The sequence below is a fragment of the Pelobates fuscus genome, chromosome 3 (assembly GCF_036172605.1).
Source record: "Pelobates fuscus isolate aPelFus1 chromosome 3, aPelFus1.pri, whole genome shotgun sequence".
NCBI classification, from domain to species: Eukaryota; Metazoa; Chordata; class Amphibia; order Anura; family Pelobatidae; genus Pelobates; species Pelobates fuscus.
In genome coordinates this window covers 197,136,199-197,163,527 of record NC_086319.1, presented here as the reverse complement: position 1 = coordinate 197,163,527, position 27,329 = coordinate 197,136,199, and the positions used below count along the sequence as shown (strand labels likewise).

The following is a 27,329-nucleotide window of genomic DNA, read 5'->3' as shown; positions in this document are numbered from 1 at the left end:
TGAAAAGCCAATGAAGCTATGTCTGCAGGTTGGAGTCACCAGATGCTTTTAGCACAGAGTAAGTCTCCGCACTGGAAATAAGTTAAAGGGACACTATAGTCACCAGTGCAACTACATGTATTCCTGACCCTATAGTGTTAACATGACCATCTAGCCCCCCTGGGCCCCTCATGCCTCCATAAATATAGTAAATATCTTACTGTATTCAAGCCAGAAGCTGTAAATCTGCATGCTGTTAGACTCAGAAAAACAAGCAGTCTGCTGACATGTGATAGCCTGATCCAATCACAGTGCTTCCCCATAGGATTGGCTGAGACTGACAAGGAGGCAGATCAGGGGCAGAGCCAGCATCATTCAAACACAGCCCTGGCCAATCAGCATCTCCTCATAGAGGTGAATTGAATCAATGAATCTCTATAAGGAAAGCTCAATGTCTGCATGCAGTGGGAGGAGATACTGAATCACAGGATGCTCGTGCACAGCAGATCTGAGTGGATGGAGGCATATTATGCCTCCATCAACTCCGAAGTCCCTCTGGTTCACTCTGAGTGACTGCAACTGAGGTGTTCCTAGCTTTCAATGTAAACACTGTATTTTCTCAGAAAATACAGTGTTTACATGAGGAAGGCTGCAGGGAACTATAGTTCTCACATGAACAACCTCATTAAGCTGAAGTTGTTCAGGTGACTGTAGTGTCCATTTAAGTTAAATAATTTTTCAATTTACTTTAGGCTGGCCTTGAATCCAAATAGAGAGGGGGATTCTATAGAGTTAGGAATACATGTGTATTCCAAATGCTGTAGTGTTATTTTAAGAGACAGGAGAAGATTTTCTTATAGTTCAGCAGCATATACAGTTTTGCAAATAATAAGCTTGTTTATAATTAATCTTTAGGGAACCGACACCATATTATAAAGGCCTATTTGCATTGGTTGTTGACAATAGTTAAAACTGAAGCAATACTGGTTACTGTGGTTTGTTAGTTTAGCTTCTGCTATGGTGGATTATTTTATTGATGAGAGCATTCAACCACGAGAATTTACAAATAAAACAGAGATCCTGTTGAATTATGGGAGATCTCCATTTTATAGCCACTTCTCTTCTCGCTTGCCAAAATAAAGAGAAACAGCCGTGTTCAGTGCATATTTTAGTGAAGCCACAGCTCTTGAGAGGAATTTAAACTGTAGACTTCTGTTTTTAAGTATAGTTAACTCCTTTCCTGCAAGACGTAGAAAAATGTCCCTTTCTATTTTAGTAGGATATTTTAGCTTGTAGATTTTTGATAGTTTGGGATTTAATGTCAAAAGGTTTTTTTTTTTTTAATAAAAAAAAAAAAAGGTAATAAAAAAAAAAATAGGCCAACAAAGACCTTTGATGATTTTCAGATATGTACTAAGATATTATTCCATGAGAGAGATATGTGTTGATATTGACCTAGGCAAAATGAATGTGAATAGACATTCTGAGATCTCTGGAAATGGGCAAGTAATAGGTGCAATAAAGGACAAAGTAGTGATCATATGACACTGTAACTTTCATCACAAGATGATATTGTTTGGTGATGGCAGGCAATCTGTGCCCTTACAAGCACAGATCACTCCGGCCTGCTTTCTGTTAGAACACTGTACAAAACACATAGGACACTACAGTATAACATCATATCTCAGTATGAAATAACTGTAATAAAGCATAGGGCGTTAAATCTATCCTCCATTACACCAATAGGGACCATAGCTCAGATCTGTGCCACATACTGGTAAATAAGTATGTACCGGGAAATTACTGGTATTAAAAGGATAAAATAAGCAAAGGTTATTTGTGAACAGCGCTCCCTTCCCATGGGTAAGTGCCCTACATGGCGATGTTTTGAAAGATAAATATCAACACTTAGAGGCCATCTGGACAGTGAAAATAAATAATTGTTTCCTAAAGGCATAGAAAGAAGTAGATTGAAATAGCTGTAATAGATTTGTAAAATGTGTGTAATGCGCCCTAATCTCCATGTCCAGGTGAAGTCTATAAAAAATTAAATATTGTAACAGAAACAACTGAACATGACTAAGGCACAATCAAGTGCAAGAAACCATGACATTCTTAGCCTGCTAGCTGTAATATCCGGAGACATGCCGAATGTTAAGCCACCTAGTGTTTTATTGTTAAACAGTGTAAATAGTACTGCAAATAGTTTCTCCATAAAATCAGTGAATGCCATTCTAAGATGGGGTTCCTGAGAAAAGGATATTGACTTCACTATCCAAATGAGCTAAGCCTTAAAGGACCACTCTAGGCACCCAGACGACTTCAGCTTAATGAAGTGGTCTGGGTGCCAGGTACCTCTAGGATTAACCCTTTTTTTTATAAACATAGCAGTTTCAGAGAAACTGCTATGTTTATAATGAGGGTTAATCCAGCCTCCAAATCCTCTAGTGGCTGTCTCATTGACAGCCGCTAGAGGCGCTTGCGTGCTTCTCACTGTGAAAATCACAGTGAGAGCACGCAAGCGTCCATAGGAAAGCATTGTAAATGCTTTCCTATGCGACCGGCTGAATGCGAGCGTGGCTCCTGCCGCGCATGCGCATTCAGCCGATGACGTCGCGATCAAGATGGAGAGGAGGAGGAAAGCTCCCCGCCCGGCGCTGGAAAAAGAGGTAAGTTTAACCCCTTCCTCTCTCCAGAGCCCGGCGGGAGGGGGTCCCTGAGGGTGGGGGCACCCTCAGGGTACTCTAGTGCCAGGAAAATGAGTATGTTTTCCTGGCACTAGAGTGGTCCTTTAAAGGGATGCTCCATCCATCATAACTCCTACTGCCCACTGTAGTGGTTATGACACCAAGAGTATTCTGGTCCCATTCCCTGGTAATGGGGCAAACAACTGTTTAGCAACAGTTTGCTCTCTTACCTCGGGTCTTGCTGGGTTCCTGGCATGGTCTGAGGCAGCATTTACGACAGCTGGCTTGTGCAGAGCTGCAAAAGCCAGATGCCGATCCATTTTATTCAGTGAGCACCTACTACAAAGACTTCATTCTCATGTATCCTTGCAAGTGGGGATTGTACCACTGTATGCCATTCATACTGGAGCTAGTAACAGCTCCATAAAACGTGAGTAGGACTATATCGTTTTCCTTTTATTTTCCCCTGTAAGAACATACTACCCTATTATTACTTTCTGTTGTTTCATATAGACTCCTCTGCTGAACCCACCCTGCTACGCCTGTTGAGGAATTACCCAGACACTTGGTAGAAAAATACTTTGATAAGTGCATATCTACATTATCTCTTGGACTTGTTTTACCATTTTGGACTTTTAACTATATATTTATCTATTACATAATACATACTGTATATATCACTATACATATCAAAATTGTGGCGCTACCCCTAGCTCTCTCTTTTTTTCTGTGTTTTATTTCCATTAGTAGGAAGAGAGGGGTCCCTACTCTTGGGGTTAGCTGCCAGCCTCTATTCACTCCCTCTAGTTAGATATCTACAGCGCTGACCCATCCCTCCCATTTCTGTAATATTTAACATAAGCCAATGTAGTCCTTACTTTGTCTTATGGTACCTTTGGAATATGTTGTAATTTCAAAAAATTCCGATCCAGTCTAAAGATTATATATTTATGAAATACTGAAAAGTGACAGATCTGCTTTAACCCCTTAAGGACCAAACTTCTGGAATAAAAGGGAATCATGGCATGTGTCCTTAAGGGGTTAAGTAGACGTGATGAAGTCAGATCCAGATTACTATTGCCCTTTAAGGAAATTAAAGTGGGAAAACTATTCAAAGAGGAGGTCTCCAGTGGAGGATTTTCAAAGAGTACCAAACAGTTTTATGAATTTTAAAATAGGGTTAAAAACCATAAGTTTGTATGAAAGGTGATTCAGTTGGAAGAACAATTAGTGATTCACTTTTTTTCCCAGCACAGACAATTCCTATAAGCCACAGTCAGACAAAATATTTTTGTTAATTTTCTTTTTCTGTAGGAGTAGGAATTACCCATGTGGTTGACTTCTAAATATTTCAAAATGTAACCATCATATAGAAATAACACTTGATTTAAACAAACACAGAAACCAATAACATGTTTGGAATGAATAACAAGGTGCGGAATGTAATTCACAGAGTGCAAACAAATATTTAATATTGAGAAGATCAAACGTAAATGTTCGCCCATTAGGTACTCACTCATCACCCACAGAAATGGTTAAAAGCTGTTTTAAATGAGACTAGAATAGACTCCTGTGGGCAAACATTTTTCATATAAAAAATTAAATACGTAACAATTTTTATAAGAGACTATAATATTTTACAATAGACTGCTTTGGGCAAAAGTTTAAAATGTAACTTTTATAAATAAATGTATATATTATTTAGAATCAAGTAGCTGTTTTGTTACATTAAATTATTATTCACTCTTCTGTTTTAACAGGGTGTCTTTATTTATATTTTTAATACGTCTATAGTGAAATAACCCCTAAATGTAATCTTTTTTTTTGTCAGTCTTTCTTTTATTGAGGCATAGAGTTGCATGGGAACAGAAGAAAGAAGGGGAGACAATTAAAATACATTCCAAACGGGGGTACAACAGTACAGTTGATATCATCTCCACGAAGCGTCTGCCTCTTTTGTTTTTTTAGTAAAGAATAAGTAGATTGTTAACACACCTATAACTGTAAGGTACATTTGTCAAGGTAATACTTAAGTTGCTCTAGTAACAGTATAGGTAGTATGGGTACATTATACTAGTTAATTAAACAGGCTATAAGGTACATAGTCTGCTATCCAGTTAATGCCTATTTTTTTATATTTTAGAAGTGGCTTTACATGAACTTGTTGTGACAGGTTGCGTGAGGAAGCTATATGGCATGTTCGACCCTTCAAGTATTTATGATGATGCAGGAGCGTGCAGGTTAAGCATTACAGACTAAGGCTGACGTGTGAGGACCAAACAGGATCAAATTAAGCAAGCCTAACAGCATTATGCTTAGTGCTAGCAATGGTTGAATAGCCAAAATGCAGTAGATTTTTACGTTATGAGCAGTCTGGCGCGAAGCTTACTGTCACGTGATGGAACGGCCTGTGTAATCTGCGCTACAGTGCCTGAGGCATGATATTCCATGTTGTTAGGACGCATATATACGGGGAGGCAAGTGGATACACTGTGCCTCCAGATTACATGTTAAACTTGCATAAACAGATTAGGCTAATTGCTGGGTTAGACAGTATAGTATCAAATATGCATTACAGTTAGCAAAACAAAATAAGTGATTAAACCAAATCAAATTAAAGGAAACGTTGGTGACTCTAGGCGGTCATATAGTTACAGCAGTGTTAGAGTGTCCCAAGTCCTGCTCGGTGTCTAGGCTGGTAGCTGGGGTGTGGGCTGTTGGGTCACTTCACCCGATGCCACTAGTGTGCTTCAGGAGGCAGACCAGCCCGTGGCCCGGCGTGGTGCTCTCAGCGTCATGTCTTCCCGGATACTCCCGATTCCCAGCTCTTCGCATTGCGGCTCTCCTTCTGCTCTTCCTGGGTGTTTGGTGTCCGGGAACCATGTGTCTTCCGCCCGAGGCCTTAGTAGGGGCCCTTGCCACATGTCCATTGACCCCATCAACAGGGTCGAAGGCTAAATGTAATCTTAACCCAGGCCACTATACTTTATAAAATCCAATTTTCAAAATACATTGCGTATATAACAGAATAAAAGTGGAGCAAAGCTTAGCATTTAATTGACAAATAAAATAAGAAAAAAAGTGTCATAAACGAAAAGGGACAAAAAGCTAACAGTGCCAAACTAGTAGCGCTGAACTGTCCATACACATACGCACTGCTTTGCGAGATCCAACTGAAAATGAATATGCAGCAGGATATGGTAATACTGAGAATACTGATATACTACGCAAACTGTCATCTGACATTTCCCTTCTTCCAATTCTTTATTGTTCTTTAAAACCTATAATTAATTATGTCTCCAGTCTCCCATCCTGCAGCAAACTGCTGCATCTGGTTTGTAAGATCGGTCTTATTTGAACTGAAGATTGCCATTTCTCATATGTTTTATGTATAATAAAGCCAAACAAAATATACTATTTTAATTATTTTAAAATAAAACGCAAAAAGCATCTTAAGTAAAAAAAAAAAAAGGATAATTTCAAAGAAGCATAAAACATAGCATTTTACATTTCTGTGGTGCTGTTTGAACTTGGCTGAGTTGTTGAGGTAAAGGCAGAGCACATGTCTCTATGATATTCTATATTTTTGGTTTTGCTAAATTATAGGCTTGTTGAGTTGAACAGGAAGAATGATTATTCTCTGAGGGTAGATGTAGCAAAGCCGAAGAGACATGGTAAATACAGTTAGAGCTCCTAGATAGGAATCATTATTACCATGTTAATGAAATCATGGGGACAATAATATCCAGATAGATTTGGTCTAAACATCTTCCGGAAGTGAAATCATCTGTGTTTTATTGTGCAGTTCAGACTCTGTCATTCTTCTATCACAGATTGTTCTATATATAACTAGGGATGGGCAAAATATATTTGCAGGAACCTCTTAACCCATCTGTTAACCAACTAAAGTCCATGCTTTTATTGCAGTAATGTTTAGCTTTTAGTTAATCTGTTTGTTGAAAATACTCCACTGTCTTGGATTACATATTTTTTGTGACAAACAAGAAGTTTTTTGGCAGGGTTATTCACTAAAGCGAGAATTTAAAGTGAATTTCTAATTCACTGTAAAAATAACTAAAATGACAAATTCTCTAAGCGTACAGTTTGGCTATTGGTTACTTTGGCCTTAAATTTTTAATTCAATTTGAATTCACATTTAACTCTCACCTTAATAAATAACTCTGACATATTTTTCTCCACAGAAGACTTCTGTGATTAACAGGGGTCGAACATGTTAAACAAGACAGCAAAACTATTTATTTTTTTTAAACATTTCTAAAGGTTTTAATTACATTTGCTTTATATATGGGTTTTTATTTAAAATTTCTGCAGTGTGTATTTATGTTTGTGGAAGCTTCTTGTGGTGTTGAATTTATGGGAGTAAGCTGCGGGGTTGTGGGGTTGTATGTTTGTCGAGATACTGCTTGTGGGGTTGTGTATTTGTTGTGGCTGCTTGTTGTGTTGCATTTGTGAGTGTAGGCTACTTGTGGTGTTGCTTGTTTCTGGGGTTTGTGTGTGGGGGAGATGTGGCTTGCGTGGTTGCAGGTTGTTTGTGTGTTTGTGATGTAGTATGTGTTGGTGTATGTAAGTAGTGGCTGTTATGTGTGTGTTAGGAAATTGGGGTTGTTAATAATGTGTGTGGGGGCTCAGGTCTGTAGTGTATGTGTGCAGGGGATTGGGGCTGTAGTGTGCATTTTAACAATATAGGGACTGTTGTGTGTGTTGGGGAGACAGTGGCTGTTATGTGTGTTGTAACAAACGCTGGTATTACAGATACCTGTTCGCCTATTTTGGGGTTTTGATTTTAATGTTCCTCCAGATGAATTACAGCATCCAAGTATATTCTCCCAGCAAAGTAGACAGATACCCAAGCATCAGCCTGAACTAGATGAAGGATATAACAGGAATGCTTTATTCAGGCTAACTGCCTGGTTTATATGCAGTTAACAATGCACAGGGTTTAAGTTTACATATTCCAGGGGCATTCCCCACTGGACCTGAGAGGGGACAGTGACAAAATACATTCTGCAAGTACATTGGCTCTCAGGTCCAGGACACTCCTACATACAATCATATAATCATTCCCTGTACTGGGGAGATAGTTGAGTCAAGCACTATACTAAACTCAATTATCTCCCAACACAAAAATCATACATTTCCACAAAACTCTGAAAGTACCCCAAACTCGATGGAAACCCCATAACCCCTGATTTTCCCCCAACATGGGGGACCAACATATTCAAAAATCACCCAGATCGGTTCAGGGGTTCAAGAGTTATATGGAGGTCTTAATATGACCAACCGCACACAATGCTCCTGCCCAGAAATAGTTCCGTTAAATTGGGCTGTACGGTCGGTCTATTTCGAAAAGTACAAATAAAACAAATAAATCCAAGAACGGTTCTCCTGGATCATGGGTAGCATTTGTTCCCCTAGTTCACGGGAACAAATCTACTGAATAGCGCTCTCCTGGCTGGTCTGGCTAGTCTGTGAAAGGAAGCAGGTGTTTGTGTAGTTTGACCGTCGTTCAGGAAGTCGAGGGGTATAGGGACTTTAGTGGGGAGATAATGGCTGGAGTGGGCGAATACGGACTGTGGTGTGGGAGATAGGAAATGTGGTAGGGGGATAAGGGCAATCAGTGTTATAGTGAGGGGGATAGGGAGGGAGTTGGAACACAGGTGCTGTGTTGGGGGGGACAAGGGTAGTAGTGGAGGATTAGGGTCTATGGTGGGTGGACAGGGGCTGTAGTGGAGAGTATAGTGGCTGTAGTGGGAAGACAAGGGCTGTAGTGTGAGAAATGAAAACAGCAAAATCTAAAGTTTATTCCCCCTCCAGATGCTTACATTGGGCCGTGTGGGACCTGATCCCTGGTGATCCCATGGTAGATGTGTTGGTGCAAACAGGTCCTTCCGGCCCCCAAAGCAGGAGAATCAGCTAGCCGGTAAGGGAGATCTTTGATATCCCCACCAGCCATGTCACACCTCTCATGCCTTTACAGCAAATCCGGCCTTGGGCAGACTAATACAATGCATATGCTTACAACAGCAAAAAAGGGTCAGGACAATGTGCTGGTTCTTCGAGAACGTTGTATGCTTGATCACTAACAGGGTTATTTACTGAAAAGTGTCAGGCAGGCAAAGTTGACTTGGAGAATTTTTCCATCTTGACTAATTTGACCTTTTAACTTCAGTTTGAATTCCAGACAAGTCTCACTATAGTGAATAACCCTGTATATTGTTTTCATTTTTCACCTTCTGTTGAGTTTAGAATGGATGGACAGACAGACATCTGTATAATGGAACCCTACCTAATCCATGTTCTTACCACAAAATGAATAGACTGGGCAGTGTGAAGTATAATCCCACATTTATAACAATTAAATTAGAGTTTATACTGGTCCACAAACCCTGCAATGATATAGTGATAATCGCAATGCTTTACACATTATCTATCAATCCAAGGGAAAAGGTCAATTCGTGTGTGTAGTCTAGAGATCTTGTTATCAGCAGATATACTGATACAAATAGATGGTAGTGAGGCAGGTTCTTTGTAAAACAAATGTCACAGATTGGCACACAGTGCTTAGCAGAATCACTTGATACGCAGCCCATCTGACAGTGGAGACTGTATTCCCCATGGGTTTGAAATGGCAGCAATGTTTATTCTCAAGAGAGATTGGTGCCTGCAGTAAATAAGTACAATATTTCATCATTTACTGCCAGTGCACATATGTGGCCTAATCATTAACCCTATAAATACAGCAGCTCTAGGCAGTGCAGTGCTGGATAGTTGGGATATTGGAGCTACTTGCATTGGTGTTACAAACGATCGCAGGGATCTCCCCCTTTCTCCATGAGATCCAGGGGTCAAGTCCTGGGGAATAAAGTGTGGGAACTCACTCGAGTTCCACCCTCACCCCACCACCAGAAAAAACCAAAACTTGCATGCATATATAAACACGTACACACACACTCAGGTGCACACATACACTCACAGACACACACACACACTCACAGACACACACACAGACACACACGTACACACACACACACACACATACATACATACACTCAGACACACACACACACACACACACACACACACACTCACATACACTCACAGACACACACTCCCAGACACATACACTCACAGACACACACACACTCCCAGACACATACACTCACAGACACACACACACTCCCAGACACATACACACACACACACACTCCCAGACACACACACACACTCCCAGACACACACACACACACACTCCCAGACACATACACAGACACACACACATCCACTCACAGACACACACACACACACCCAGACACACACACACTCACAGACACATACACACAGACATACACACATACACTCACAGACACACACACACACAGACACACTCCCAGACACATACACAGACACACACACATACACTCACAGACACATACACACTCCCAGACACATACACTCACAGACACACACACACACTCACACACACACACACACACACACTCCCAGACACATACGCAGACACACATACATACACTCACACACACATACATACACTCACAGACACACACACAGACACACACACTCACAAACACAAAAATTATTTGTATTTTTTTTTAAATTAAAAATGTCCACCCAGCCTCCCTACCTGGAGAGCTGGCGTGGACCTGTCCCTGGGGTCCAGTGGGGCTTCAGTGCGGCTGGCTCTTGTCTCGCTGTCAGACGCGGCGAGGGAGCTGTGTCCTCTCTGCTCCCTCTCGCCGCGCGGGCTGTCTGCTGATGCCGGGAGCCGGAAATGACGTCATATTCCGGCTCCCAGCATCAGCAAACGGCGCGGCGAGAGGGAGCAGAGAGGACACAGCTCCCTCACCGCGTCTGACAGCAAGACAAGAGCCGGCCGGGGGGGTCCTTCAGGTGGCCATTAGGCCACCTCTTGGGCCCCCCATCACAGGGGGAACGGTGACATTTGGGGGCGGCATTTTTTGCCGCCACCTGAGTGCCTGCAGGACCATAAAAAAAGTGCAGGAACGCCGTTCCCACGCGTTCCTGCAGGACTCGAGCCCTGATGAGATCTACAGTTCAATCAGAGAAGAGGTGCGACGTTACATTAAGAGCATAAAGGCGCAATCTTCTGAGCCAATACTGACAGGCTCTTATCCATGTGACTTGTTGAAAACTACCAGCCCCTAGAATATTACCATTTATAGTACCATCTACACTATTTTGTCTTTATATTTATGTCTTTCATGTACCCTATTGATGTACACTTTCGTTTAAACTATATGTTTAAAGGGTACTGTATATTAAGCGCTCCACTTGAATGGCTTTTTACCTATATATCACTTTTTGAACTACCGTATATAATACTTGCCAATATTTTCTACCCATCTTTTGGAGGTGGGTCAATGCATCAAAAGGTGTGAATCTGCCAGAAAGGAGTAAGATCTTCACATAAAAGGGATTGGGTCTGACCCCAAAAAAGGTGGTCATGGTCAGGCTGACTGACAATTTGCCCCCTCAACTAGACCATGCATGGGGCACTGCTAAAACAATTAATGCATGGTCCTAGTGCACAATACATGCTGCTATTCACACTGTTACACACACTATTAAACAGACGGTGTTCAATATATAGAGAATCGGTACAATAGCAGTATATCAGTGTTATATGTGTGAGCAGGGGCGTATTAGCCGCAAGGCAAACAAGGCATTTGCCTTGGGCGGCATTTTCCAGGGGGCGGCAAAAAACGCCGCCCCCAAATGCCCAGGGCAAATGCCTTGTTAGCCTTGCGGCTAACTGACAAGCCCTCTGGGCGGGCGATCTGCTGGGCGGGCGATCTGCTGGGCGGCGCTGGCGGGCGGCTGGCGAGGGAGCACTTCCTCTGAGCTGTCTGCTCAGCTCCCTCGCGCGCCGCACAGTGAGGCTGGGAGCCGGAATATGACGTCATATTCCGGCTCCACCTCCCAGCCTCACTGTGCGGCGCGCGAGGGAGCTGAGCAGACAGCTCAGAGGAAGTGCTCCCTCGCCGGCCGCCCACCATCGCCGCCCAGCAGCCACTGGACCACCAGGGAGAGAGGGAACCCCCCTCCCCCCCCCCCAGCATTCCCAAAGGTAAGGAGGCTGGGGGGGGGGGGTGTTAAGTAAAAAAAATAAAAAAGTGAGTGTGTGTGTGTGTGTGTCTGTTTGTGTGTGTGTGTGTCTGTTAGTGTGTGTCTGTTAGTGTGTGTCTGTTAGTGTATGTCTGTTAGTGTGTGTATGTCTGTTAGTGTGTGTATGTCTGTTAGTGTGTGTGTCTGTGTATGTCTGTTAGTGTGTGTCTGTTAGTGTGTGTGTGTGTATGTCTGTTAGTGTGTGTCTGTTAGTGTGTGTATGTCTGTTAGTGTGTGTGTGTGTGTGTATGTCTGTTAGTGTGTGTCTGTTATTGTGTGTGTGTGTGTATGTCAGTGTGTGTGTGTATGTCTGTTAGTGTGCGTGTATGTCTGTTATTGTGTCTGTGTATGTCTGTTAGTGTGTGTCTGTGTATGTCTGTTAGTGTGTGTCTGTATGTCTGTTAGTGTGTGTGTGTGTGTCTGTATGTCTTAGTGTGTGTGTGTATGTCTGACTGTGTGTGTGTGTGTCTGTTAGTGTGAGTGTGTGTGTATCTGCTAGTGAGTGTCTGTTAGTGAGTGTGTCTGTTAGTGTGTGTGTTTATGTTAGCTAGTGTATGCGTATCTGTCAGTGAATGTGTGTGTGTGTGTATTTAGAAGGCGGGGCGGGGGAAGGGTTGGGTGGGGGTGGCGCGGGCGGGCGGGAGGGGGGCGCCTGAGTTTTGTCCTGCCTAGGGCAGCACAAAACCAGGATACACCACTGTGTGTGAGGATGGCATGTGTACAGAGAATGGATACATGTGTGTGTCAAATCAGTGAGAGTGTGTCAGTGAGTGTGTGTGGCTGTCAGTGAGTGTGTCTGTGTGTGTCTGTGAGAGAGTGTGTGTGTGTGTGTGTGTGTGTGTGGCTGTCAGTGAGAGTGCCTGTCTGTCAGTGAGTGTGTGTTTGTCAGTGAGAGTGTCTGTCTGTCAGTGAGTGTGCGTTTGTCAGTAAGAGTGTGTCAAATCATTTAGAATGTGTGTGTATGTGGGTGTTTTTTTTGGGGGGGTGGGAGCCCCAAAGGGGTAGCAGCATTTCAACCTTAGACCTAGGAAGCACAATGTCTTGTGCTGGCCTTGCACAAACTACTATACATGCTGCAACCCACGCTGTTACACACATTATTACACAGACAACTACCCACACCATTAAAAACAAACACTGCAATTATCTGCTACCCAAAAAGACACATGAATATCCTCACACAAAAACAGGCGCACACTCTATATATATTTGTGTCTGTATACAAAAACTTTTATTGTATGTTGTCTAGTTTTTTTGTCATGTTTATTTGTGCTTTTTATTTTCTTAGTTTGGACGAGGGCTGCATGGGTATGAAGTTTGAATCATATTTAAATTTTCACAGGCTTTATTATGCAATTGACTTTTAATAAGCTATCCACATTAAAGTGTCACCGGCCCTTTAAAACAAAAAAAGCACTTCCAAAATAAAATGAATGGCTGTTTAGAGCAACCTATGACTGCATGCCTGGCTATCTGTTTGAAATATTTATTTGGACCTATGCAACAAATAAACTGCTCTCAGAATTATTATTTTATCTAGTTTTATCTATGTCTATAAAACAGAGTCTGAAAGCTCAAGGTCTCTCATACATAAAACAATTAAAACAAATAGTAAAGCACATTTAAGATTGTGAACATAATGTGTCCTTTCGTTTTTCAAATCTTTAAGGTTAAGGGTTACTACAGGCACCATGACCACTTTATGACTGAAATGTTCAGAGTGTCTGGAGTCTGTATGTGGAGTGTTTCACTATGAAATACTGCACATACAGAGCTTTAACCCTCTGCTACAGAGCTTAACTCCACCTCCGGGAGTGTCATTGTGGCACCATTATTCAACTTTTAGTTCTCTGGCTAATATAAATTCTGTGTATATTTGGCGCCTGACACCAGCACAGTGTTTTATGGTTGGAGTAACCCTTTAATTAATTTTATGTGGAACCTTAATGATACCGGAGAAACTGACGGAAGCCAAGCACAGAGAGATGGACACAGGTTTCTTCAGGAAGGAAGAGATTCTTTATTGGATCACCGATCGGGACTCAGAGGGACTAGCGTCACCAAAATACCACAAGTTCTGAGCCCCGGACAATAGTGCAGGCTCCTTATATAGGCATATAACTCCTCCCATATTAAGCTCCACCCGCACATTCTCTTAACCAATCAACACAAATAAGAATTAACTTCCTGTTTGACCGCATGGCTTGTCCAGCACAATGGAGGAGGGGGAATACTATATCCTGTATTCTTGCACATGCTCCGTACACTACTGATCGTATCTTGCCTCGTGCAACCAACTGATCGATACGTCAGCATATGCACGTACACATGCCACGTGGTAATCTCGGCCTACTAAATTTATTTTTACCGAGATTCCACCACATTCCCCCCTTTGATGCCTCTTGATATTTCACAATTACTTGAGGCATCACTTAACCTTGGTTTGCATACACCGCAAGTTACCTTGAACCAGACCAGACTTATCTTATGATGTGAATCTTCAACACTCATCTTCTTGCATTGGTTCTCCCTGATTTAGAGCCTTATACTTATAAATCGCCATTATCTGTGCAGCAGCCTTCCTCTCTGCTATATTTTCTATCAGGCTTTGCACAGACCTAACTACTAAGGGTATAAGACACGGCAGGAGTAGACACAACATTAAAATCAGTAGGACTCCACCTACCACTGCCTTAAGCCCTCCAAACCACTCATACCAGCTACCAAACCAACTACTTGGATTGTACCCTTTCCATACCTGAGTAGGCACATGCGCTAGTTTAACCATATGGCTAGTAAGCTCAGCTATTGCTTGCCCTTCGTCATCTATTTGAAGACAGCAATTGCTTAGGTTAAACTTCCCACATACACCTCCCTCTACTGCCAAAAGGTAATCCAAGGCTAATCTATTCTGGTATACTGCTGTCCTCATCCTGGTATTATGTTTCACTAGGAGATTGAGCGCTTGTGATGTTTCATTAGTGATAATCTCAACCACCGCCTGTAATCTTATAATGCGGTTGAGCATATAAATAGGGGTTCTATAACCAAAGGTACCATCTTCTGCCCACGTGGCTGGCCCATAATAATCTATGATACGCTGGGGAGGCCATTCATTATCTTCCCAGGTGCCTATCTCTAAGGGTCCCCTTTTCTTCCTATGATTCACATCATACACTTTAACACCTAAAGTCTCACCTGTTTCAATCGGTAACAAGAAGAAGGGTGGTTTGAGCATACCCAACACACATGCCCCTTCCCAGTCCTGTGGCAACTCCGAATAGGCTTTCTTACCACAGATCCAGTACAAATTTGCTGGGGCTCTCCAGGTAGATGTGATGGATAAATCAAACCACACATCCTTTAAACTGGCATATCTAGCAAACGGGTTAGATGGTTCTGAGACATTTGAAGCCGACCACCAAGTTGTATTTTTAGTATCATCATCATAAGCTTTTTGCCCTAGACAAGTTAATTCTCCTACAGAAGTGTTATACATTATTCCTTTCCTTGCTATGCAAACATAACCTATGATGGAGGTCTTTAATCTCCACTCAGATTTACCTCTAACACTCAAATGATAATCGGCTTGTGTAGATATTAGTTGGTCAACTGCCTCAGAACCGGACATTACCTCCTTTGCTTCCCAAGGCCATTGGTCTCCCATGTTAGTACCTCCACACACATAGCAGTTGGTAACATTAAGACTACCGGCAATACTTTCAGCTAGGTCAATGAACAGGTTTTTAGCATTATGGGGGATCTTATTATCTATACTCATCTCTTCATAAAAGGAATGGTATACTTGATGAGTCTGGGAGGATACCGTATCAGTCTCTATCCCTATAAACAATAATGTCCCAGGATCTAAACCCGTCCCGTATATCTGAAACCCAAATAAATTGCCATATTTGTCTAAGAACTTATCGGGGTTATTTATAAGTATATGGATGGGATTACATTCCATAGACTTACAATAAGGGCTAGTCGGCAACTTAGTCACTATCATGTCTTTATCTACTGTCTGTCCCCAAGTCGCCCACCCCACACAAGACCAATATGGGCAAAAGTTATAGTCTTTATTTGGGCATCTAGGACTTACATATTTATTTTTACTACTGGGACAAATATATTTATCATTAGACCCATACGTCCTCTCCCATCTAAGATCCCCACATACATTCCACGGTTTTCTACCACTTGATATCGCCTTACATGCATCAAATAGCAGAACACCCGAAGAATATACGGATTCTAACACCGTCTTATTAATTAGGGTCCCCTGAGGATCTCCATTCCTGAGAGTCAACCAAATTGTACGAGGTTGATACTCTGGACTGAAGCACTTAGGTTCTCCTATTCCTAAATGGCACACACTATAGTCTATATTTAGGTATCTACATCTTGATACCTCTCCTTTACATTCGTATTGTGAATGCCAAATTAGGGTTTGGGAAATATGGTTACCTGTTCTCGTAGTCTTAATGCATACCTCACAGCTAGGAGTGTCGGTACCTCTACCTTCCTGAATATAAAAACACATGTAAATAAACACAATCAAAAGCACATCTTTCGCCGTCATCCTCAGTCTTCGTCCGTGCGATGGAACCTCAGCTTCCAGGATGTGAGGGCTGCAGGGAATGGAGTTCTGCTCGTCTTCACAGGTGTCCCTTCGAGACTTTCCTGGCTTATATACTATGTGTTGGTAAGCGGACAGGCTTTATTATGGCCTTCTCACTCACGCACCAAATCCCTGTAACAATAAAATTTGTAATCCACACGATTCCTCGTTACTCCGACTGAGTAGTGCGTTTCAACCGGATCTTGCAGGGATTCTCTGGATCTGCTGTAACTTGCCAAGAATCGACTGCTGCTGGTTTAACCCTGGAGTGATGTATCCACGGAGTTACTTCGGCTACTTTTATCGCTGTAGGGGTAGACAAAAGAACAACATAAGGACCTCTCCACTTGGGCCCTAACGGTACATTATTCCACTCTTTAATCCACACTTGGTCTCCTGGATGATAACTATGAACAGGGGGATAAATATTCACAGGTAATCTATCTTGTACCCATTTCTGTACCTCCTCCATAGTCTTACCCAACTCTACAACCTGCTGCCGGGTAATTCCTTCTCCCAACTGACTCAAATCCCCCCTTAAGTTACCAAGTACGGGAGGTGGTCGCCCATACATAATTTCAAAAGGAGAGAGGCCCATCCTTCTGGTAGGGGTACTGCGGATTCGCAATAGAGCTATGGGTAAGAGAACGTTCCACTTAAGTTGGGTTTCCTGACACATTTTAGCCAACTGGTTCTTAATAGTTCTATTCATTCTCTCTACCTTACCAGAACTCTGGGGTCTATATGCAGTATGAAGCCTCCACTTTATACCAAGCATATGAGTCAGTTGTTGTAGGCACTGGTGAACAAAAGCTGGACCATTGTCCGATCCTATAGAACAGGGTAGTCCATATCGGGGTATTATTTCTCGTAGCAGGAATCTTACAACTTCTCCTGCTTTCTCTGTACGAGTAGGACATGCTTCTACCCAGCCTGAATAGGTGCACACAATTACCAGCAGGTAACGATGTCCACCCGATTTAGGCATCACTGTAAAGTCTATTTGTAGATCGGACATGGGGAGTCCCCCCATAAACTGGACTCCTGGTGGCTTTACTGGTCCTTGTCTTGCATTATTTTTAGCACACGTTACACATCTTCGTACAATGGCCTGAGTCAAGTTGGACAATCTTGGTATGTAGAAATGTTTTCTAAGAGATTCTTCAGTACTATCTCTCCCAGAATGTGTCCCGTTATGATAATTTTGGACAATTTCTACCGCTAGTGATGCTGGTATGACTATTCTTCCATCTTCTAGCTGATACCACTTGTTCTCCAAATACTTTCCTCATTGTTAAACAAAGTCATTAATAACTGCTGGCAATCAGCCCATGTCGGGTTATGTGTCTGTACTATTGAGGTGAACAGATCAGTCATAGCTTGTGGTTTCTCAGTATACGAGGAATTGTGGGTCTTCCAGTTTAAAAGATCGGTTGTCGTGAATGGGACATATACAAAGACTGGGTCAGCATGTGCCATTTGGCCTGCGGCATCGATATAGGCTGACCCAGGATTCAGACGAAGAGGCATCTGATAGTGTCTTAATTGTTGGGCACCGGTCAACTGTCGGGTCTGTATGGGGCTACGTGGAGGGGCGTCAGTCATAGGTTCCAGTCGGGGAGAAATAGGGTATGGGGATATGGGAGCTTGGTTTTGGGAAAAGGTTGTAAATAAAACACTTCGAGCCGAGCTAGATGAAGCTTGACCGGAAGTCTGAAGTGGCGCCAAATCAGGATATTCGTTTCTAATGGGGGTGGGTTCTGGTTCCGGAAGGGGAGATTTAGTACGAGGGGGGGTGGATCCTGTACTGGAGGAGGAAGCGGAAGTGGATGGGGGTAATGAGGGGAGGGCTGCAGGACTTCCTGCGTTTGCGTCACTTCTTCTTAACGGAAAGTAAGGGGGCGGCAAAGGGATCTCGGACTCAGGGGGCGTGTCCAAAATGGGCCTAACACCAGTCCTAGTGGACGAACAAGTCCTAGCTACCATGAGGCGACACTGCTCCTCGTGGCATGTCTGGAGCCATTTTGGCGAGTCATTTACGGCCTGTCTCCAACAGTCAATATAAGGAAACTGGCCGTAAAGTTCAGGCCTACCTGATACAGCTACGTGTAAGCGCTGTACCAGAGTTAGATCCAAACTGCCACGTGGCGGCCATGCCGCAACCAAAGTAGGCCACTCCCTAGTGCACAAAGTAACTAAACGCACAGGAGACATCTTAACCCCAAAATCACAAGTTTTGAATCCCTTTTTAAAATTCTTCACCATACAACCTAAGGGATCCGGAATCGTTGACTGCGACGCACCCATACTTAACAATGGAACGTCGTCGACAACGAATACTATACACGCGTACTATTCAACAGTCACACCCGTTTCCTCTGGCAACAGCACCACGTGGTACGGTTACCAAGTGAAACTTACACAATAACAATAAACACTCAGGGAATTCCCGTACACTCACAGCTGTTACACCAGTCACTATATAATCAATATTATGCCCTTTGGCGTAACTATACAGTCACCCACGCTATAATTCTCTATATACGAATTACCCGTCTATAACACACCCCAGTAACATCGTCTTTTACAAATAGCGGTTACAGTACGGTTAGCATAGGTCAAAGCACAAGTTAAGGTCACAATACAATTATTAGTGGTTATGGTGTTAAACATGCAATGGACAACAATGATTAGTACTTATATACAGTGTCAGTAAATATACAGGGTTATGGTACCGTGCACTATAATACAGCAACACACTATTAACACTCTCGCTAGACGGCTGAGCTCGCGCTATCTAACAAGATATACACTTTACTAAAACAATCGTTAACACATTTACAATTCCCAACTAAACTATTGGCCAGTACCTTGAATGGACTACCTAAAACTATATACACCCGTTTTGGTTAGCCACACTGCCCAATCACCACATATATAGCGAGCTAGAGAACCGAATTTACACAGGCGCCTCTTAGTCGCACTATCAAAAGTCTAGTGGGTTCCAAATTTACACGCCTTCCCACTTAGCCCAGATAGGATGAGAACTAGCGAACCGAATTTACACAGGCGCCGCTTAGTCTCCCGGTCCCTCCGACCTAGCGAACGTAATATACACCCTAGAACGCTAGTCTAGACAAGACACCGGTGTCCGGCTAGGGCTATTTACACCAGGACCCCGCCTGACTAACCAAATCAAACGGTCTGACTAAAGAGCGTTCGATCGAGCGGTGCGCCTTCGCTCCTTCCCTCCGACAGAGGGGGCAGATACACAGATTCAAAACCCCTTTGGGCCTACCGCACAATCGGTATACCCCTAGTGGGTCCTGCCGTCTAAAACAGCAGTTGTCTTACCTCCTCGTTCCTGAACCTGAGTTCACACTCATCGACGGGGACACCCCAGCACTTCTCACGTAGAGGCCGATGATCTCCTGGACAACAGACCAGTGGCGCCGAGACGAAGGGAGGTCCACGCAGAAGTTCAGGGGTGCAGCCGTAGAGAACGTGGGCAAAGATAGACCGTCTCACGCCTCTGCCTCTCAGCTACCGTTGAACGATGAGCTTCCCGGCCAATGCACCAAATGATACCGGAGAAACTGACGGAAGCCAAGCACAGAGAGATGGACACAGGTTTCTTCAGGAAGGAAGAGATTCTTTATTGGATCACCGATCGGGACTCAGAGGGACTAGCGTCACCAAAATACCACAAGTTCTGAGCCCCGGACAATAGTGCAGGCTCCTTATATAGACATATAACTCCTCCCATATTAAGCTCCACCCGCACATTCTCTTAACCAATCAACACAAATAAGAATTAACTTCCTGTTTGACCGCATGGCTTGTCCAGCACAATGGAGGAGGGGGAATACTATATCCTGTATTCTTGCACATGCTCCGTACACTACTGATCGTATCTTGCCTCGTGCAACCAACTGATCGATACGTCAGCATATGCACGTACACATGCCACGTGGTAATCTCGGCCTACTAAATTTATTTTTACCGAGATTCCACCACATTTCCAGGTTGGGAACCATATCCATTTGGCTTGCTTGACCCCTCTCATGTCTCACTTCTGTTATGAAAGGAACACTCCAAGGAGCATAACCGCTTTAGTGCACTGTAGTGGTTATGGTTAGGGATACCATATACATCCATGTTTTCCAGGTCCCATTTAATTTATAAAACATACAGTATGTGCTGCCCTGCAGTATGTAGAAGTCAAATTCTGCAGGCAGCAAATCAGGTAATAAATCAGGAATCTTGCATCATATACAATATCTATAATACAGGGCAGCATGTGCTGCCAATCAATATGCAGAAATGATGGAGCCCAGGAGATCAGCTGACACTCTCAGCCAATGAGCTATTCCTTGATTAGCTTATCTCAGGAGAGCTAATGGAACCTCCTAAACTTAATTGGTTTCCCTCTTAGAGGTCACTAAAATACTAAATTTTAACCAGCAGCAAAAATGCAGGTTAAAACAGCAAAGCTGTGCTTTTGTTGAGTTGAAGAGGTTGCTAAATAATCTATTCAAAGTTATATTTTCAGTTGACTACAATCTGGCATCTAGAAAATAAACCTAATTCATTTTGCTGTTAATGGTTTCTGATGCAAATACAAACAATAACACATCACAGCAGTCCTTCTATAGGACACTCTAAGCACCACAACCAACACAGCTTTTTGTTTTTATGCAGTTATTACAGCAAATTATCTATTGTTTGTTTATTCTTGCTGCCTTATGAATATGATATACCTGTTACAAGCATTGGGGACCCCCTGCATCAGGTTGCAAGTTTGGGTCTCGGCCTAAGCATGAACAACCACTAGAATGCACAAGTTCATGATAAATAAGTTATTTTGCTCATTTAATTTTGTTTTTGTTTTTCTAATAAAAGGTTTCTATGTTTTATTACAGATTTTATAAGAACCGTTAGTCTGACAGAGAAAGAGCTAAAGGAAGCACAGAATATTAGTGACAACGATGCTACCCAGCTGAGCCCTACTCAGGGGAGTTGCTCTCGGGGAGCCCTGCTCTTTCATCGCCGGCGTCAGAAACTGAAAGCACTAGAACAACAAAAAATTGCAAAACGTTCTGAGTCATTAGACACACAACAGAGACACAGCATTCCAGTTGCACAAAGTTCACAACATGGTCTACAGACTTTACAGGCTGTAAGAACAAAGCCTGGAGTAGGCTCTGGACATAAAACATCTGCAAACAACATGGAAGAAACATCATCCGATACTGGATATGAAGGGGAGTCAGAAAACAAATGGGGTGTTGATGTGAAAGGGTTGGAATTCCCTCCCATAGATAAAAGAGCACCTTCGCCAAGTGCATCAGAAGAAGACCATCAAGTCCCTCTGAGTACCCATCTAAAAGAAACTTTGGTGGTGTCATCAAGTAATGGTTTTGATGATCAAACAAATATAGAGTCAGGATCCATTCTGAAAAATGAAGAGGTCATGCAGAATGGTAAACAGAACAAACAATACTGTGAGGTTCACCTCACTTTATCTAAACCAATATCTGTGAGTAACAGAACAGCTAAGCCATTTGGAACACAGTCATCTGCAAAGAAGATTCTGCCTTCTTCGGAAATGTCACCTGTAATAGACCTCCCTCCTCCACCTACTTATGCTGAGACATTATCAAGTCCTCCTCCAGTGACCCGCATTATATCACCTCCTGCCTATTCTGCTTTATACCCAACAGATAGAAACACAGAACATTTTAAACCTGTGTTGAATGTAGCTAATCATAGTGAAACTAGACTTACACCACAGCCAAAGACAGGTATTTTAGAAGATATAGGAGCACGCAGAGGAACTAAGAAATCCATGTTCACATTTATTGAAAAGCCAAAAATGACACCAAATCCAGATCTGTTGTCTATGGTGCAAACTGCAGATGAGAGGCGGAAGAACAAAGATCATGTTGATGTACCTACTGAGGAGGAACCCTTTGCTCTTGGAGCAGAGGCTTCCAATTTCCAAAATAATAAAACTGTAAAAGCCGAAGTTGATGCAGGCCAAACTCATAAGGCACCTGAATGGGTAACCTGCCTGAAATCCCCAGATTATAAATTAAAACCCCCTCCTGCACCTGTACAAACTCTGACAGAGGCTAAAGGAAAAGGGGCAGAATTGTTTGCCAGGAGGCAATCCAGAATGGAACGGTTTGTGATTGAGTCTCCATCACCATATGATGTCAGATCTCCTTCCCCTACCATGTCATTGCCACCCTCATGGACTTATGCCTCTAATGCCCAGTCTTCTCCTAAACAAATTGTTCATCAAGTCAAAATCAACCAAAGATCACCTAAGCCTTGCTCTACTACACCACATGTGAATACTTCTTCAGAAAGTGTTCAGTCACAGAAAGAGCTTGAAATTTCCAAACGGCAACCATATCAACTTCAGTCTTCACTCTTCATACTTTCCCCAGCCAAAGATCCTTTGAGTTCTCTTCCAAAAGCAGCTCCACCTCCCAAACCCATGGTAATGGAGTATAAACACTTTAAAAGACAATCATCATGCCCAACCTCTCCTGTGATTTCCTCTCCCACCATTTATTCTCCTTCTCATCTTCATTCAATGAGATCTCCTACTACTAATCCTTCACCTTCTCCCACTAGTGTTGGAAGACAGACCCCAACCAGTCAGATATCTCCAGCTTCTCCTGTTCCTTTCACATATACAGGTGTGCCACCTTCAAGAACCAAAACTGTAATACAAGCTCCACGGCCATCATTCTCTGCCAGAAACGCCGGCTTGGAATCTCAGGTGTGGAAGCCTTCTCCATATTACAAGTAATGTTGTTGCCAATCCAGCTGCAAAAGTCTCAATTGAGATGGTTGACAACTGGTGTTATATATAATTGTTATAGTGATTATAGAGGAAGGGGCTGAACTACCCCTTCTAAATGATTGTCTTCTTCTTAAGGAATATAGAACATTGCACATTGATAATACCAAATATGTCCTCAGAAAAGCATTTCTGTGATGTCAAGACTCTCTTCACTCTCCTGCTCTGCATTCTTGGAATCTCTTGCTGTATCAAGTCTTTTCTTATTCTACCAATCTTGCACAAACCTTTTATGTACTTTTGACTCATTTTGTCCTTCCTTTATCTCTTTTGCACAAACTGTGTGTACTTTGAAAAAAAAAAAAAAAAACTCTGGTTTTCTTGTGTATAATATGCTTTTTGCCTCCTTTTCTGGGTCTTTATTTACTTATCCCTCTAATTAAAATTTTCATACACATCTGTAGTATTTCTTTCAAAATAAAGTCATGATCCACATAGCTCAAATTTCACCAAAACTGCCAAATTCATCTCAAGTCACTTTACTCAACTCTCTAGCTATACTTAATAAAATAATTTTACTTAGGTTAATGCATTGGTTCTGTTATAGAAAGATTTAAGACACTCACCAATAGGCAACAATGTGCAATTTTCTCATGTGAGCACAGGTAGGAAATTAAAAATGAATTAAACAAGTTACCAAACTTGCTAATAATCCCATCTGTGCTAATTTAAATAGGGCATAAACCCAACTGTACTGCTTTGCATTGAGTGCCTTGCAGCTGGATAGTTTTAGACCACAGCAACATTATTTTTTTGTGTGTGTCAGGGGGACAAAAAGTTGTATAATGCCATGTTAAATCCAACTTGACTGGCCTCATGTTTGAGCTACCTAGCACCTACTGCCACCAGTAGATGAGGAAACATATCTATTGCTTGACTTTATTTTGGGGATTTTTTGTTTGGGCTTTTTAGTTTTTTTTTAAATGCTAGAGAACATTTAGTTTTTGAAATAAAAGTTTTATGATAATATTATAGGTTCTAAGGAAATTTAATTTTAAATATTTATGTGTCCATTTTTATGGTCACTGGTCGTGATATAAAACTATATGCAATCTGATTGTTGAAACACTAGAAACACAATGATTTCATCGATATTGTTTGCAAATTGCCTAGGGTCTTTCTAAGATAAACATATTAACAACCAGGATCCACTTGTTCACTGTGCATAGAGGGATATAAGCCCACTTCACTGGTGAAGGACCTTTCCAACGTTTTAGATCAATACTTCCCAATTAGGGTGGGTTTCAGTGTGGTATGCAGGTTGTTCAGGTTCTCTCTGTTATGGCACAATATGTGCTAAAATGAGAGCAGGGCCCCACTAAATGGCTAGCTATTTGAGTTGTCTGGTTTCAGTATTCTCTTGCACTCTCCTCTGCTCTCTCAAATTGTTCATATATGTTTTTTCTTAATTCTGCAGCTTTCACTAATTGCTTTCTGCTTTATATAGGGCTTGTTTTATCATGAAAATAGATAACAGAGAGGACATATAACAATAATATGTATTTATCTAAACTGGACTCAGTGTACTCTACATATAAAGCCATTTTTTTTAAAGGGACACTGTAGTTTAAGGAATACATGTCTGTATTTCTGTATTCCTAACGCTACAGTATTAATGCTCTTAGTTATTTTTAGTTCCCCACCTAACCCTTGTCCGCAATTTAGAAATGAAAATAAACTAATTGAAACGAAAATAAATGATTTACTGACCTTCTCTCCAGCTGCCGTGGCCTTTTCTTAGCATGATGTCATCTTTGAGGCGTGCCTCCAAGGTGAGGGTCCAATCCAATTCTCCTCACCTTGTACCTATGATTCTGCCATGCAATGATTCTCTATGGAAGACCATGATGGCACTGCACATGTGCACGCACAGTCCCGGTATGGCAGGGTATGAGAGTCAGGAAGTAAGAGTCCTGACTCACATTCCTGGTGGACTTGGAGGCGTGGCTTGAAGATGCACTTCTGATTAGTTAAATATGACATTTGTGGCTATTAAGTGGGGCGGATATTATAAAAACTCCATTTACATGAGTGAGTACAGTGTTCCTATAAGGCTTTACAGGCTCCTAGCAGCATTGATGCAGAGATAGTAGCAAAACCTGTACTGAAGGAGCGGAAAATCTTATAAAATGGAACTTACTCAGTTTTTCCTGGAGTCTCAGGGTTTGGAAGTTACGGTAATTACGAGGAATTGCTTTTCCTCTGGAAATGAAAAGTGAGTTGTAGAAATAACTATTTCTTACCTCTCTGCCCCCAAAGTTGCCCACCCTTGCCAGCTTCTATAGCTGATTTTTCTTCCTAGACTTTACTGGATAATCTCTAATATACCAGATAGGAAACAAATAGCCATTGTCCACTTTTTTTTTAATTTATATAATATTTTTCTGTAGTTTTGAATGCAGTGAGTTCATATACTTTAGAGAAGGCAATAAATGACACAATGCAAACCAACTAGATGCAAAATATGTCAGTTTGAGTTTATAAGAATTGTCACAGATTTTAGGCATTACTTTATTTTATAGTCCATGTTGCTCTGTACATGTATATGAATAATACAATCAGTAACATGTCAGGAAGGTAGATATACATTTGTTTACCTAACATTAGTTTGGAAAAACTTAAAATTCTGATTACTAACTTGTTTTTCCACCCAAATTCCTATTCTCTAAAATAATACAAATGTATTTGTTCATTGTGCTGGCTGTCTAACTTGGACAAAGCATGAACACTTAGTTATTTTCCATCCATAATATTTGGCGTAAAGTTTGCATTTTATAGACATAATTTGTTGTCAGTGTCTGTTTTTTGGCAAGAAAGTTCTTTTGAGCTTCACTTTCATGTGATCTACCCTAAAATTAGTATTTTGAGTTAAAATAAAATCATTATTTTAAAATAGTAGATAGACATACACCAAATTAAGGTTCTCGAGGAGTAGTATTTAATGCGGGGCTCACACATCTTCCCATTATATTCCATTTCAAGCTTACATCAGACCAGACACAAATGAGACAAATTAGAAAGAATGGGAATGTTCCTGGCACACAGTTTAACCCCTTAAGGACCAAACTTCTGGAATAAAAGGGAATCATGACATGTCACACATGTCATGTGTCCTTAAGGGGTTAAGAGGTTCAAAAACAAAATTCAAGATCTGCTAATAGATATCTCAAACACATGCTGCTCTTACACTGTGACTTAAGTAGACAGGCAGATGGTTGTGGTTCCAAGCAGGGGATGGATTCTTGTTTTGGCAAATGCACACATTATTTTGATACTACTTGTTGAATCTAACAAATGAATTAAATTCAACCAATTTCATAAAAAAATAATATAACAAGATTATCATTTACATCCAGGGATCCAGTCCTAATTAACTTCTCAGGTTTTCCGCCCTTAACATAAGAGGAGACAACCTTTTATCATAGAGAGTTCTATCTAAATATAGTAGTACCCTTCTGACAATGGTCATATAACTATCCTTGCAATTACCAGTGTCAGTAATTTTTATTCCTCCACACACAAGAAAAAACACAGAGGTCCATTAAGTGGTTTGTTGCAGAACATACAATTTTGGCTTTCAAGGGCGAGCCTATACAATTTTTTGTTACATAGTCATGCACATATTACTAAGTAAAAAAATTATTGCACATAGCCATTCTTACATTTAAACAATCATTGTTCAAAACAGATTAATTCCCCCTCCCCCCCAAAAAATGCATTTTTACATGTGTGTCTCTTTTGAATTTTTTTTACCATCTTTTGTATTTTTTATCTCTTCTTTAGTGTATATTATCCCCACTTTCCCCTCATTATGTCTCTTACTACCCCTCTGCCCCTCATTATGTCTCTTACTGCCCCCAGCCCCTCTTTGAGTCTTAGTTCCCCAGCCCCTCTTTGTGTCTCTTACTTCCCCAGCCCCTCTTTGTGTCTCTTACTTCTACAGCCCCTCTTTGTGTCTCTATGCACTCTATTGCCTCTGTTTGTTGACACTGTACAGCAAACA

The 27,329-nt window shown here is 41.7% G+C and overlaps 1 protein-coding gene across 3 annotated transcripts in view; it reads left to right on the top strand.

Annotated features, from left to right (window-relative positions):
• Positions 1–27,329, top strand: part of SYNPO (synaptopodin) — a 91,011-nt gene that overhangs the window by 52,524 nt on the left and 11,158 nt on the right. For 2 of the 3 annotated variants that reach the window (XM_063447880.1, XM_063447879.1), the window contains exon 3: positions 21,375–23,245. In XM_063447880.1, coding sequence (XP_063303950.1) covers positions 21,375–23,245 — 1,871 coding nt within the window. Of the gene's footprint in view, positions 1–21,374; positions 23,963–27,329 lie in introns of those variants that run through there. The other variant, XM_063447881.1, reaches the window with a different exon arrangement.